The sequence below is a fragment of the Phlebotomus papatasi genome, chromosome 2 (assembly GCF_024763615.1).
Source record: "Phlebotomus papatasi isolate M1 chromosome 2, Ppap_2.1, whole genome shotgun sequence".
Lineage (NCBI taxonomy): Eukaryota > Metazoa > Arthropoda > Insecta > Diptera > Psychodidae > Phlebotomus > Phlebotomus papatasi.
The window spans coordinates 22,715,629-22,731,718 of record NC_077223.1 but is presented as its reverse complement, the minus strand read 5'-3'; the positions used below and the strand labels follow the sequence as shown (position 1 = coordinate 22,731,718).

At 37.8% G+C, this 16,090-nt stretch overlaps 1 protein-coding gene across 1 annotated transcript; it reads right to left on the bottom strand.

The window, feature by feature from the left end:
• Positions 1–1,383: 1,383 nt before the first annotated feature.
• Positions 1,384–14,426, bottom strand: LOC129803094 (protein argonaute-2). Its single transcript, XM_055849433.1, has 5 exons — positions 13,602–14,426; positions 12,506–13,493; positions 6,939–8,345; positions 1,785–2,378; positions 1,384–1,718 (listed from the first exon to the last, which is right to left on the bottom strand). The coding sequence occupies exons 1-5, from the start codon at positions 13,630–13,632 to the stop codon at positions 1,625–1,627; spliced, it is 3,114 nt and encodes a 1,037-aa protein (XP_055705408.1). The 5' UTR covers positions 13,633–14,426; the 3' UTR covers positions 1,384–1,624.
• Positions 14,427–16,090: the final 1,664 nt, after the last annotated feature.

Here is a 16,090-nt window from a genome sequence, read left to right as displayed (position 1 = left end):
GTTTTACTTTTTAGTGGTGGATCAAATCGGTAGATTACAATAGATGTGAATATGAGGGATCGCATCTAAAATGAAGTTTCTTGGAAAATGTGAGAGAAGCCATGTCTTCTATGTGCGATCGATGAATCTGAGTCAAGTTTGTGAATTTTGTTCCACCCACAAAAAGTGCCTGTTCAGCCTAAAAGATTTTTACTTAAATCTGATTCCTAATAACCCTTCTACCCTCTGTGATAGTAGTTTTTCAGAAAAGTGATATTAATTCTGCACAATCGTATGAAATATTGCACAGCAAAATTACAGTTTTGGACCTGTTTTTATTTTTTGCTTCCTGAAACTAGGAAAAAAGGATTAGACTCAATTTTTTCGGGATTTAAGGCTAGCTATTACAATATATAGCCATATGTGAGATTCATAAAGGAATATGGGAGAAATATGAAGTGTCTGAAGGTAGCGTATGTGCGAACGATCAAAGCCTCCCCCTAGTCTATGAATAGAAATATTTAATATCAACCAAAAATCCAACTTAAAAATCAAAAATATCATTTTTAACCTCACAAAAATGGCATCCCGCTAAAAATCCAATTCAATCTCAACAGTACGATGTAAACAGACAAGATTGGATTCAGATTTTGGAACAATCCAATCTCAATCTAATGCGACGATGTAAATGATGTAAATGGCGTCATATTCTTTCACCTCCATTACTACCGTTTTATTCCCCTTATCAGAGCTTGTGACTATGAGCTCCTGGTGGTCTTTCAAAAAAGGTTTTAGTCTTTTTTCTGCAATCATCCAAAATCCTGTCCGTGGGTGAGTGAGGAATGTTTTTATGGAAAAAATTGTTGATGTTTCTGACAGCACGAGAACGGAGATTCTTATCTCCACTTGGTAACTCAGAGTGGCAGACAACGTCTTCAACCTCTGCAACAATTCGTGGGAGAGGTATGTGTCCCTTTGTCTCATAGGGGAGACCCATTTTGGGTCCAAGACTTACAAATTTATTCCAAAAATTTTCGGTGTCCGTGGACGATTTACTTTTTAGAATAAATTCGTTACTAATATCTTTTTGACTCTCGTAAAATGAACAAGATTGTGCCAAAAATTATGGTGTCCGTGGACGAGCTAATTTTTGGAACAAATATGTGCTGAAATTTTTTACCATGTAGGTCACCGGGATCACATCCACATCACTCCATACAGAAACGTCTTCATTTGGTTGTGATCTGACATGTCTTTTGAAGATGAGAGCTGTTTTTTGAAGATGAGTAGCTGTCGAGTCTTCTGGTTAGGGGCAGCTCAGCCATATTTGCGACTTTTTTATAAATAAATTTTACTCATTTTGTGGTTTCCTTATGAATTGCAGTAGAATAAAAAAGATATATATTGAATTCAACTATTTTTATTAATGTCGAATTCTTTTTTTTTGTTTTTTTTTACAATGAACGAAACAAATGTTAAAATATTTATAAGCATATAAGCGGCAGAAAAAAAATGATTCCCTAAGCCAATTTCAGCCCAATTATATAGATTAAGGTGTAGAGTGTAGTGAAGATTATTTGAGTAAAGTTGATAAATGAGATATAAAAACTGCATAACTTCAAGGACCTCAGGGACGAAGACAAAGTTAGACGAAAAACATTGGATGTTTCACTCCAACGTCATCATTAATTATCCTCTTTCTGTATTCCATCTCAAGATCATGCATCTTCAAATGCTCCCTGAAAGAAGAGACATAAAATATGATATTTTGTGAAATTACTCAAAATTATTGAGTAATAGTGTACCCATCGACGTAGACCTTTCCCCTGGCAGCCATAAGATGGGCATAATAGGTAGGTGCTACATATGATACGGATCTATTGCATCTAGTAAACATGTAGCACAGATTATATGTGAGAGCTTGCAAATCGTCAATTGACATTTCAGCTTCATCCACAAGGACACAATATTTTGTTGGTTTTGCCACACCCTGAATCGCCTGATGAGCTACCAAGAAGAACTGATTCTGTTGTAGTGGTACAATTGTCGTATCCACAATAGTTCCCGGTGGTACATTGAAGTTCCTCCCAATACTCGGACACTTGTTCGGACCACCCTTCGGAGGGAAGAAGCGAGTGTGATGTCTCTTCTGGACAACAATGAACACCACCTTTGGCTTGTAATCAGGAATACGACTAGCAGCAACATGAATGGCTTTATATTCTACATCAAGAACTGTCTGAAAATGACCCTCTCCCACTCCATCTCTGTAGTAAAGAATTGTATGTGGAAGAACATTGCGAGTCTTCCTGTAATAACTCAAGTGTTCAGCAACCATATTGGCCAGATCATCAATTATCTCTTGCTTTGGAGCCTGGATACGCCACATCCCAGTGTACCTAAAGGCAATTATACCTAAGTATACCACTTCCCTTTTCATTTGCAAGCAATTTAAACTAATAACCCCGTACAGTTGGGGTACCCATCGGGTGCGTTTCAGATAGCGAATAGTGTAATTCGACGGTTTCCGTTCCATACTATGCTATCTCAGAATGACAACTTTTCAGGAGAGCCATTTGAAGTTGGCGATTTCCTATGCTGCCCGTGTAATTTTTTTTTCGAAAATCTCAAATATCTCGTTACCCGAACATCGGATGACCACCAAATTTTCACCAGTTGTAGATCTCGGTCTCAGGAACAACATATTTCTCGGAGTAATATAAAGCTAAGTCGACTTAGCATAGTATGGAATGGAGCCGTCGAATTTATCCTAGGCCGGTTACGGTTTATGTGGAAATAGCTACAGGCACGTATCGGCATCCTTGCGTCTAACGAGAAGTCTTTAGTGAATACTAAACCGTGGACTACCCCAAACCCATGTGTACCCTGGGCAAAGAGGCTAGTAACCTCAAGCTTGCATCCTGTTTCACAATATTCTGTTCGCGAAAACAAGGGACATCAAGTTTAGCAAACCCACCATGATAACCACGGCACTTCAAAATGACTACATGGGATGTAAAAGAGCCATGTGAGCTATTTCAAAGAGGAAACGACTTCGGGACAAACCCGGGATAATACGGCTGAAACAAATTCAGGATCTTGCCTTGAGTCGTCTCGGGATCGGAAGCGACTGCGAACTCCGAACACTTTTCTAAAGTGACGGTGAATCGTCAGGCGTCGCTCAGTGGGGCAGCAGAATATCCAAATTCTTGGCAAAAACCCCAAAAAAAAATTTCGAATATTTGAAGTCTAACACCGCAAAATAATAGTTGACTAAAGCGTGTCCCAGATTTAAATCCAAGTTTTCGACATGAAGTTAGTCACAATAGGAATTGAGTTTTGTTTTAATTTTTTTTTTGACGTTTCAAGAGAATTTAGTCAGCTTTTCATTTCTAAAAAAGATATTGAAAAAGGTTGTGTTTTGGCTGAGAAAAGTGATAAAAATGGAGAACCTCTGCGCAAATTGATCGTGGACATGTTCCTAAATATTTCAAAAGAGCTATTCTGAAATCGGAAGGATCACCGGAAAGTGTCCATCTACGGTACGAAGGGTTATATTACGCTTCAAGGAACTTAAGACTGTTGTTCGAAAGCCAGGATGTGGCAGAAAACCTGGAGCTGTAGACAAGAGGATGGAGAAGAGAGTGTTGGCGCTTTTCCAGAAGCAACCTTGCCTTTCAGTCAGAGATGTAAAAAGCTGGGTATCTCCAAGAGCTTAATGCAGAGAATCAAAGAAAATAACGGATTGATAACGTACAAAGCTCAAGCTGTTCCCCATCGCACGGACAAGCAGAAGCAAAGTGCCAAAACGTGGTCGAGAAATCTGAGTGATCGAGTTTTGAAAGGCTTTCAAGGATGCATTTTGATGAACGACGAAACTGTCGTAAAAGGTGAATTTACTCAGTTGCCCGGCCAACAGTTTTACACGGCGAAGACTCGTACGGGTGTAACCAGCAAGTTCAAATTCAAAGAGTACGACAAGTTCCCGAAGAAATATGTAGTTTGGATGGCAATCTGCTCTTGTGGACATCGCAGCGAAGAATTTTTCGTGACAGGGACGATGAACGTGGATATCTACATTAAAGAGTGCCTCCAAAAACAATTTTTGCCACTGTATCAAAGCCACGACATCCCTCCTCTATTTTGGCCTGATTTGGCATCATTTCATTACGCGAAAGCCACCCTGGAATGGTTTGCCAACAACAATGTCAAATATGTAGATAAGAAGGTCAACCCGCCCTGCACTCCAGAAGTTCGCCCCATTGAGCAATACTGGGGAATTTTTAAAGGAGACTCGAAGAAGAAGGCTAATCCAGCCAAAAATTTGCATAACTTCGGAAGAAAGTGGAAGTCGTCAGAGATCGTGGGGACGACATTGTCCAGAGCCTTCGTAGGGGAGTAAAGAAGATAGTGCGAAGATTTCGCGGAGAAACCGCTTGAATAAAAAAAACTATAAAGTGGATTTGAATCACAATGAAATACCCTTTCAAGAAATATAAATAGTATTTTATATGTACTATAGTTTTTTAATAAGAGTCATTTGTCTTCTTGGATTTAAATCTGGGACACGCTTTAAAAGAGCCATGCGAGCTATTTCAAAGAGGAAACGACTTCGGGACAAACCCGGGATAATACGGCTGAAACAAATTCAGGATCTTGCCTTGAGTCGTCTCGGGATCGGAAGCGACTTCGAACTCCGAACACTTTTCTAAAGTGACGGTGAATCGACAGGCGTCGCACAGTGGGGCAGCAGAATACCCAAATTCTTGGCAAAAACCCAAAAAAAAAAATTCGAATTTTTGAAATCTAACACCGCCAAGTAATAGTTGACTAATATCCTCATTAAACCCTGTATCCCGTTTTTTTTCTTAGACATTAAGGTACCTTGAAATATTGCGTCAAAATTGACGTTACATTTCAATTTGATCAATTTTATATGAGAAAATGACGCGAAATTCAACTAACAAAATAGTAAAAAGTTCCGCGGAATTCCGCTTTTTAGTGAAAAACCACTTTATTCTAGAGGTCTTGCTGCGTCAAGAACCGTCAAGACATCCTGTTAATGTTATGCACTTTTTTGGCTATGAATTTTTGAAATTAGGCTAATGTACCTTCTATATGTTTGGCCTCTAGTTTCAAACAAGGGAGATTCTCGGACCTTTTAGCGAGTTCATTCATAAAACTTTGCATATTACCTAATTTAGGCATGCCAAATTCAATGGTGATAGCAAAAAACTTCTACGGACATCGATACCCCCGCTACAGGGGGTGGGATTGGGGTTCAAAATTCATAATTTTGGCTCTAGCAGCCAGAGGATTGGAAATAGAGACTTGGGGTCTTAGGGTGACCCCCCCCCCCCCCCATAAGTTGACCTTGGGAATCTAAATGTGACCTTCGTTCCCCCCCCCCACCCCTCTCCTTCTCTTAAAAAACGTGTTTAAGTTTTCATTGTCACATATGTTTTAGAGGTTGTCCATACGGATATTTCGTCCATACATACCAATGACCTTGAAACATTCATTCATATCATTTTTCAAGGTCAAATGTTTTACGCTTAAAATATTCATTTTTTTTCAATAAATTTTATCAAGTATGATTTTTTAATAACACTAATTTATTGATTAATGAATATAAACCTATTTAAGCCACTTTAATGACATTGACACGTTTTTGACATATACTTCAATTCCAAATAACATTTTAAAAATAAAAAAAAAACTGTTTAGATTACGCTTAAAATCATACACAGCCCAATCATAAAACGGCAAATGAACTTAAAATCACGCACACATCAATCATAAAACGGTTAAGAATGCGCTATTCTATGCGCAATCCTGAGCGTTTTATGATTCAGCTGTGCGTGATTTCAAGCGAATTTACCGTTTTATAATTGAGCTGCGCAAGTTTTTAAGCACAATCTTGACCGTTTTATGATTGAGCTGTGCGTGATTTTAAGCGCAATCTTAACCGATTAATGACAGAGCTGTGCGCGTTTTATGCGTATTTTGAATCGTTTTGTGATTGAGCTGTGCGTAATTTTGAGCATAATCTTAACCGTTTTATGATTCAGCTGTGCGTATTTTTTAGCGTGATTTTAACCGTTCTATAGGGTGGGGGGGGGGGGGAGGATAATTTGGATAAGTTAGTTCGATAGAGAATGTTAACTTGTGGGGGAGTCACCGAAGACCGGAAGACAATATCTATTAGCATTTGGCCGCCAGGATGGAGAAAAGTTGAAAAGAAGTCGATTGTGGAAACTGCTCTCTCTTGGAATACGAGCAGTTAAAAAGACAACAGCTGAGTTTGGAATTTGAAGGCCTCTCAAATGAGGCCAAATTTGACCAAATAGGGCAAAAATAAGATCTTAAGGGTGGTTGACCTTTGACCTTAAAAGATTCAAAATGGCGATTTTTTTGGTCAAAGATTTCGAAGGATGAAATGTTCAAAAGGACTACCTCCAAAACACATCCAAAAATGAACGAAATTGATTTGAAAAACATCAGAGTACATATATCGTCTTAAATATAACAGAATTATCTTTAAAATAAAAAAGAAGTAAGAAAAAGCGGTCAGTAAAAAGTGAAACAAAAGTGATCAGTAAAAAATGAAAATGGGTCATAACAAAATAAAAAGTGGTCAGTAAAAAATCAAAAATGAGCAGTAAAAAATAAAAATTGGTCAGCAAAACAATAAAAAAAAAAGTTATTTAGGAGGTATCGGAGCAGGATGTCTTCTATGGCAAAAATGTAGTCCTAAGTGTCCTAAATGTAGTCCTAAATCTATTGTGGTTAGGGAATGGTTGAAATTAATAAATTAATGGGAGTTTAATTAATTAGTGGATCCTTTAAATTCCATAAAAAATAACTTTAGCAGAAAACCGCAAGTTGCCTATCTATCACAGTTTTCTCAGTAGAAATAATAAAATTCAATAAATAAACTTAAAAAAAAAAGAACTTACTTGAAACCATCCTCATCGTAGGACGATGCTACTCCAACAATGCTGGGTACATTGTTTTGACCAGGACTTGGATGGGTAACATCCGCTCCGACTACCATAAAGTTCCCATCTCTGAGAATGCCCAACTTCAGTCGATTCTCACTCAGAATCCTGTGATTTAATCCATTGAGTTTGGAGTTCATTTTTAGAAGGATGTTATTAATGGTTGATAAGTCACCACGCCTAACGATGGTGTCATGCTTAATGCACTGCGTCAAAATCCCATATTGGATCTCAGCAGCTACTTTAACTTTCTTATACGCTTCCCCAAAACCTGGAATTACCATCAACAGAATGTCTACATTGTCCTTCTTGTACTCATACATTTCCTGGTCAAATTTTCGATAATCTCGACCAATATCAATCTGTTTGATATCTTTTGGTCGGGCAATTGTCATATTGAGTGCTTTTCCGGCTGATATTATCTTATTAACAAATTCACCAACAAGATACATCTCCGGTCTTCTGGCTTCCAAAACCAAAACTGCCCAATTATTAATTGATGTAGGCACTATAAATTGTTCACTTCTTATCTGCCAAACACCATCTTTTGGAATTTGTGACTTATTTCTGGCATATTCCAATGTTGGAGCATTGAGAATTCTGGCATCCACTGTTTCAAATTGATTGCCCACATTCAATCCAAAGCCCTTTACAACTTCACTCTGATTGAAGTTAACTTTCTTGAGAACTTCCAAAATTCGCCTCTTGCGCTCATCTGTTGATGTTGCTGTATGCTTTATCATGCTACGCGTCTGATTGTCTGTGTACTTCTTCATTACTGCCTGACCACCAGGAATTATACAAAATTCTGCTGGTAAGTAGATATTTTTGTCCTTCGGACCAACATGAAGCACCGGTAAGTTCGGATATTTCAATCTAATCCTCTTCTCTGCATAGTACTGTTCAACTGTCATGGACTTTCCATCTAGTGTAAATCTCTGCCTATTGGCTGCATCTTTAAAATCCCAAAACTTGTACACTCTGCGAGAGCCTTCCTGTCCAATCGGTGCGTAAGACACACTCAATCCATTAAGATGAGCTTTGACGCTTTGGAAGTATCTCATATCGGGTCTATTCAAGTCAATTCTATGCTCAAACATAACATCCAAAACTGGCATCTCAGTTGGAAAACCCTTACTTGTAACGTCAACATTGACAAGGGGTTTGCTGCCAAAGACAGCACTATGATAAATTCCTGTCCAAAGGTCCATTACATTATCCAAAGTTAGTCTGTGATCAGGTTTCCAATAGTATTGTCTACCAACATGAATGCCACCAACAGCAGCCATTCGCATGACAATTTCTAAACACTGAAGAGCCCTTATCACTTTACCCCTATCGGGCTCATTTCTGAAAGCTTGCCCCCTAAAAATTTATCAATAAATTATTGTAAAATATAAAAATCATTATAAAGTTCAGGAATTTTTAAATTAATTAGCCGTAAAAGTTGAATTTGTTCTCTTTCTATATGAGACTTTTAAACACTCATTGAGCTAAGGTTCTATAAAAATCACAGCTATTGTGATACTATAAACACTATGCAACGATGATTTTGTCCCTGGGTTCTCATGCTATTTTTTCTATTGCTAGAAAACGTTTTGCGCCTGGTAACGTATGGCCAGTGAAATCTGCACAAAAGTTTGAAGGCTTAAAAAAAAATGTATACTACAGAGTAGACTCTCTCAAATTCGGGCATATGGGACCGAAATGTCAGCCGAATTAGACAGAATTTCGGGCGACAAAGTTTTTGAAATGCAACGATTTTTTATTCATGTGCATATAGATATTGAGTTTACACACTCATATATAATGTAAATTGCATGAAAATCCCTTAATAATGCAAAATCACATCAAAACTAAGACAAACCATGCCAAATTTGAGCATATTTGATTCATTTGGTAATCATAATCAAACTTGAAAAATGACAACAAACTTTTTTCAAATTTAACCGCTGCCCGAATTAAAAAGTAGCCCGATCTTAAAAGAGCCGAATTTGCGAGAGTCTACTGTAGTCACTTTTATACCACTTTACCCTGTTGTCAGATGTGTTCTTAATTTAATTTAGTTAGGAAACATGGCACCCACAAATAATATTGAAGAATATAGACGAAAGTTTGTTTGTAATTTTCAGGACAATCATCCTACCTTGAAGAAGTCTGAAGTCGTGAAACATTTTGTGACTATGGGAATATCGCGAAGGAGTATTTATAGCATTCTGTCGAACTCTGGGAAGCGAAAAATCACTACACGAACTAAGGGATCTGGAAATTTTAGCACCCTTAGTCAATCGAAGATGCGGGCTCGACTTGCAAAGTTGACATCCAATAAAGTTGCAAAGTCGTACCGTGAGCTTGGTAACAAACTTGAATGTAGCAAAACAACGGTGAAAAAGTATCTGGAGTCTATGGGAATCAAGAGGAGAACCAGAAAACCGAAGCCAGCTGTCTCAGAAACTCAGGAAAAGACTCAGAAAATTCGTTTGTCTCTTTTGATCCAAAATGTTTTTCACGCTCAGAACGACATTGTTTGTGTCATGGACGATGAGTTCTATTTCACCATGGATGGTAATAAGTGGCAGGGGCAGTATTATTATGTACGTGACGACAATGTAGACAAGAAAGATAAGTACGTTGAGCATACTAAGTACCCGAAAAAGGTCCTTTGTGGCTTGCAATCAGTCCTGCTGAAATGTCTGAGCCCGCGTTCCTCACAAAGAGTCTAACGCAAAATTCTGACGTCTATATCAGAGATTGCTTGCCTAAGCTGGAAGCTTTCATCAATAAGTATCATCGAAGGGACAATGTGATCTTCTGGCCAGACCTAGCACCCAGCCATTACTCAAGGAAGACAATGAACGCATTGGAGGAACTTGGCATACCTGTTGTCAAGAAGGAAGAAAACCCCCCTAACGTTCCCCAATTGAGTCCTATTGAAACATTTTGGGTTAATCTTAAGCGAAAGGTGTATGCCCGAAACTTTCGACCCAAAACCGAAATCACGCTGATGGAAAAAATAAAAACAAGAGTTGAAGAAGATGCCAACATCCACATTTTCGACATCAATGGTGCAAGTTCCCCGAATGTGCCGGAAAGCTCATCGGATCGGACCAGATTTTTTCCTGAAATAAGTTCATACATAGGGGAAGTGCTTATAATTTTGGACAGTCTGCATATAAGCATCGAAGTTCCAAGTTTGAAGTGCGATATTTTCTATACTAATTGACATTTCTTGTTACTCTCTTTTCAGAAGGGTTGTTTAGAAACTTAGCAAGCTATTTATCGTCTTATTTTTATTAAAATTAGTTTTAATACGTTTAAAAATGAATTGATAAGTAGAGGTGACCTTGGCTCTTATTTTGGGTAACTTGTTTATTAATTTGTCCAACTTGGCTGTAAATTTGGACAGCTAATCCGCCTCAATAGGATGCCCATTGTTCTTCATTTCATGAACCAATCTTACCAAGTCCTCTTCCTGTTCATGTAAGGGAAACGTAGAATGTCACAGAAGCCCGGAAACTTTCCGTATCATTCATTAAAGTGAGTTGACTTCGATACTCCAAGTACGTGCGGATTCGCTCATTCCCTGACTTTTCCGGGAGCCTTTCAAGGCATTTCTCGCTACATCTCTTTCGTAGAGATGATGCTCCTTTGTTTCTCCAGGCATTTGTCCAACCTAGTCATCACAAAAGCTAAAACTTCACGAAATTTCGTGAGAAAAACACCTGTCCAAAATAAGAATCATCACCTCACTGGTGAATGTCTTAAAAAATTTCCCATTTTTCACACGAAAAATATAATTCACAAGGCAAATCTCACTTCAGGTCAAATGTACAAATCATCAGTAACGTGAATCAACACAATATTCAATGAATATTCAATAATATCACTCAAAAACAGCGAACAAACTTTGTTAGTACTTCACCAAAACTAAATAAGACTGAAGTAAGCCACAAGGTTCTGTCATATTTCTCGTAAGCAATTGCTCACACTGAATTTTCAACAAAGCAATTTCAACTCAAATCATATTCAAATTTTAACGTATTTAGTGTTAAAATCTTCCAAAAAAAACAAATATTTAGATAGAATTCATTATTCATCAAATATTGGAATAAAAATCCATCATTTTAATCAATTTATTTTTAGTGTCCAATGTTATCCTCAAAGTGTCCAAAATAAGAAACTGGACAAAATTATGAGCATTTCCCCTATACCTTCCAAAACATGTAAAAAGGTTAAAATAAAACTATATAAAAATATTAGAAAATTGTGCTTTAACTTTGTGCAGATTTCACTGGCCATACGTTATTTAGGAAAAACCGTTTTTGCTGTTTTTTTTATATTTGGGTGCCTATATCTCCGATTCTGCTGAACTGATTTATTTCTCACTATGGAACAATTTGTTGTCCTTTACATGTCCAATAAATCCTCTGAACAGATGAAGTTCGTACAACTGACGCCAGGGGCGCTGTAGTCTCAAATATGTCAGAAAACATGGAAAAATCGAACTTTTTAGCAGCTTTGATCAAAAATATCTCGAAAACTAGGACTGTCCCTAATGCCCTAGACACACTTACGACTTAAGTCGAGAGACTACTTAGTGGAAAATTATGGAAATTAAGTCTAACCATTGTTTCGAATATAATTACGCTAAGCCGTCTCTCGGCTAATCCTCAGGTCTGTCAAGGCCCTAACAATATGTTTTGTGGGTTTGATAGAGAATTTAATCAGCTACATTTTTGTCAATGTACAACTTTTCTCTCAGATTATTTTTTAACCTCGATATTGAGATTCAAACGAAAAATGAGCATTCAGCCAACTAAATAAAACTTAAGCCCGATCTTAAAAGAGCCGAATTTGCGAGAGTCTACTGTAATACAATCAGAATCAGTAATATATTACTGTTTGTATTAATACTTTTTCCAACCATCTGACAAGCAATTCGAGCGATTTTCCATGCTCTAAGAACGAGAGTTTATTAATTCTTGGTTGAACTCACCCATCCGACGATCGCTGGGCTGGACTATCGTTTTAGGTAAATTGTAACGCCAGTCTCCTACTCGAAAAAAAAATTTAAAGCGAACAACACAAAAATTTATATTAAAAACTAAAGTTTCAGTGTGGCGCCAAATGGCGCTGCGCCGAATTAATCTTGCCGGCGTGCTTGGCGGCGTGCTCGGCGGCATACTCGGCGGCGCGCCTGAAAAATTTTTAGGCGGCTAAGAAAAAAGTTCGACAGCGCGCTAAAAACGGCTAAAAGTCGGCACGCGCCGGGGTCTATAAAGAAAATCTTAGCTAACATAAGCGTATCTGGGTTTTTTCCGTTTTTTCACTGGTTTTATCATTTATTTTATTTTCTTGAGAGGAGATATGTTTGCCCACCCTTATTCTACCAACTCTGTTATCACGGTTTATATGAATTAAAATAATTGGATCTTTTGAACCTCATAATCAATGAATTCGTTTGAGAACATTTCTTGAGATGCTAAAATTGAAGAAAAAAAATATGGTATTAAGAAGTAACTTACGATTTCAGCAAAATCATGTGAACTTGATTATCCACAGTCTCCTGGATTGACACTTTGTAAGTCTTCTTCCTGGACATGGCCACATCATCAATTGTAATCTCATCGGAAAGTCCACCAGGAGGCAGGGTCAGCTGACCAACTGAATAGGCAAGCTTATTGCCATCATATGCCATTGTCATGCGCGGAAAGTGCTTCACCCGGAAGGCTTCAAAAACATTCCGAAGAAGCTTTTTTGGGCGATCCGGATCGATGGCTATGTCATAATGATAGGCCACATCGACGAGATTCTGCAGGTTCAATGCGACATAGTTTGTGTCACACTTCACACGTTTTCCCGCTGTGCCAGGACCTTTGTATGGGCACAGTGCAACCTCTGGTGCAGGAGAGTATTCACGCCTCTCAGTCACTGGAGCACTCTTAAATTCAGCCTTAGATGGAGGCCTCGGTTTTGGAGAATCACGAGCACTTTGAGGTGTATATGATTGCTGTTGCATCTTCTGCTGCCCTTTAGGATATTGAGGTTTTTGCTTACGTTGCCCCCATTGTTGATCACCTTGAGAACTCACACTCTGTGGAGTCTCTGATCGTTGCATCTGCTGAGGCTGTCTCATTTGCGGTTGTACCTCCTGAGGCCAGGATTGCTGGGACGGGCCAAATTGCTGTGGAAGCTGACTTGGTTGAGGACCTCCAGGTACGCTCATAGGTCCAGAAGTACCAACTCCTTGGCTTTCCTGTGCTTCTTCTTGTTTTTGCTTTTTTAAATCTTTTCTTTTCCATGCCTTTTTAGGCTCGCTGGTCTGCTGAGAGCCCCCAGAATCCTTTTGATCACCTTCTTTTATCTGAAGGGATTTCTGGAGTTTCTTCTCTAATTGTTCCATTGGTTTCCTCTCCTCAGCAGGCTTTGGTGGATCTTTTCTCTGCTGACTTGCACCTGGTGCTGGAGCTTGAGGCTCTTCTCTCGAATCTCCACCAGCCTTCTTGCCTCGACCTTTGAATAAAGAAAAAGGTGTATCCCTCAAATCTGCAAACTTCCTTTCCCAGTGCCTTTTCACTTTATTTTCAAGATTGTAAAGCTTAAATTCAACAAAATACTTACGATTCCTCTTCTTTTTATCTGGATTATCCATTTTTTTATGAAAAATCTCACAAATTTATTAGTTAAATCGCTTTTAATCACGGATGTGAAAATTTATGTAAAATGTCGCAATATTTTTTGACACACTGAGTTTTCACGTAGAAAGTAGCGCTGTCTGGTGTTGAGGATTACAAATACAGTAGAGTCTCGTGGCACTTCTATAGTCCACAACATATTGACCGTTGATTTCAAATCACTGAGGTTATGTTTTTTAGTATGCGACATTCAATGTTGTCATAACTATTATGTTTGGCAAACTTTATTGAGTAGTTGTGATAATTGTGATCTATAATGAAGAGAGCGAGGACAAGTACCACAATCGCAAAGAAAGTGGAAGCCGTCGAGCAATTTCAATACTAAAAGTCGTTGATAACATTAAAAAATGCCATGGACTATAGTGCACTATAGAGCGATGGCCTAGCGAGACTCTACTGTAAATACTTTTCTGGGATTCCCCGGACTTTATTTTACTTACATTATCAGCCTTATTTTATCAGCATGAAATCATAAATTTATTGACTTACGTAAAGCTGTCTATACACACGTAGGAAAAAATTTCATCAATACTCGCAATCAATATTAGTAAAATCTCACTCAATCGGCTCTTTTTCAATCGGGTGAAAAATTTTGTTGACAATTTTCACGTTTAATTATGAAGCTAATTTGCTCAAATTCGCTGTAGTTCTTCCTATTTTATCATGATTCTTTATAATTGAGCGCTTTTTGTGGAATTTACAAAGGTTTTGACGCCGAAATCTATCGATAAACCGGATGACATTTTGCCCCATATTCCCGATTGAGAGAGAGTACTGTATGGATGAAAATCGCCTACACCAAAGAATTCAATACCTCCAGTTGATCCTTTGTCATTTTTATTCTAACATTTTTTTTACATTCTAACATCATTTGGAAATATTTATATGGAACCAATTCAGAAAGAAAAACTTTTTGAAAGGTAAAAAACCAAAGTTTCTTGATGCGTTAAAGCTCAGGCGAATAAAACAATATACAGTAGACTCTCGCAAATTCGGCTCTTTTAAGATTGGGCTACTTTTTAATTCGAGCAGCGGTTACATTTGAAAAAAGTTTGTTGTCGTTTTTCAAGTTTGATTGATTCAAATGTATCAAATATGCTCAAATTTGGCATGGTTTGTCTTAGTTTTGATGTGATTTTGCATTATTGAGGGATTTTCATGCAATTTACGTTATATATGAGTGTGTAAACTCAATATCTATATGCATATGAATAAAAAATCGTTGCATTTCAAAAACTTTGTCGCCCGAATTTCTGTCTAATTCGGCTGACATTTCGGTCCCATATGCCCGAATTTGAGAGAGTCTACTGTAAATAGTTTTTCTTCAGACTCTTCATGCTGTCGTATCTCTGATCCGATACCTTGTCGTATTGCTAATGCAAAGCAAAGAAAAATGAAACTCTTGAAAAAAAGTAAAGAAAAACCTCTGTTTTTCTTCAGACATTATATTTAATTTAAATAATTATTTAAAACAAATTAAATCTTTTCTGTTATCTCCTGAAATATTGCTCAGAATGAGTTGGTCCAGTTGGCCCATTGTATTTTACAGAGAGTACTATGTACTATATATTAAAAAAATGTGCTCTCGCTTGTGCTGTTATTCCAGTTGTTAGGAAGTAAGTAGCAGGGATCTTCCATTTAGTTTTTCAATTCTTGGTCTTTCGTTTAGTTTTACAGAGCTTTCGGATTCCATAATACTCAAATTCCAGATATTGTTTTGTTTAAGAATCACAGCATCGCCATGAACGAATTCCCTTATCATCCATACTCAAGCCTTTCCAAAACCTTTTTATTGGCTTACTTTTGACTAAAATTATTTCAATGGCAGCTCCAGACACCTCTAGCTAATTTTTAAATTAGTTCGCATAGTTCTTGCTCTTTACGCTGCTCTTTAGAAACTTAATATGCTCGTGGGCTGTAAAAGTGTAACGATAAGGCAAATAACTGCAACCCTGGGAGACCAGTTTAATTTTTTCTTCGCCTAACAGTCTTAGGGTCTTGTAGATTATCTTTTTCTCCCTTTTTTATTAAGAAATAAAATAAAGAAATATTATTAAATTTGAATTCAAATACTTTAATCATAAGATAAGATTTTGTCAGGGGTCAGTTCTCCATTTCGGATATTCCGATGCATCCAGGCCACCAATTGGGCCCCTTATGCTTCCCCACTCCTATACTATCTTATCCCCCGATACGGATAGCCGCTCTATATCACAGCTCTGTGGGCTATCAGTGCCGTTACTATATCACAGCATCCCTTCTCGGTGTGTGTTTGGGATCAGTGACAGTGAATATTTGTATCGACTGAAGTACCACTTTCAAGCCGAAACTCGTTCTCGTACCAGCCTCTATTGTTTAGGCGGTTCACTTTTTTGCCAATATGCATCATAGGCAATACCATGCATTCATTTACTG

Excerpts from the sequence above, each read along its gene's own strand:
- LOC129803094 (XM_055849433.1), bottom strand. The coding sequence starts at position 13,632 with ATGGATAATCCAGATAAAAAGAAGAGGAATC. Across the intron at positions 8,346-12,505 it reads CACATGATTTTGCTGAAATC|GGGGCAAGCTTTCAGAAATG; the intron begins GTAAGTTACTTC and ends ATAAATTTTTAG. Across the intron at positions 1,719-1,784 it reads GGAAAGGTCTACGTCGATGG|GGAGCATTTGAAGATGCATG; the intron begins GTACACTATTAC and ends CTCTTCTTTCAG.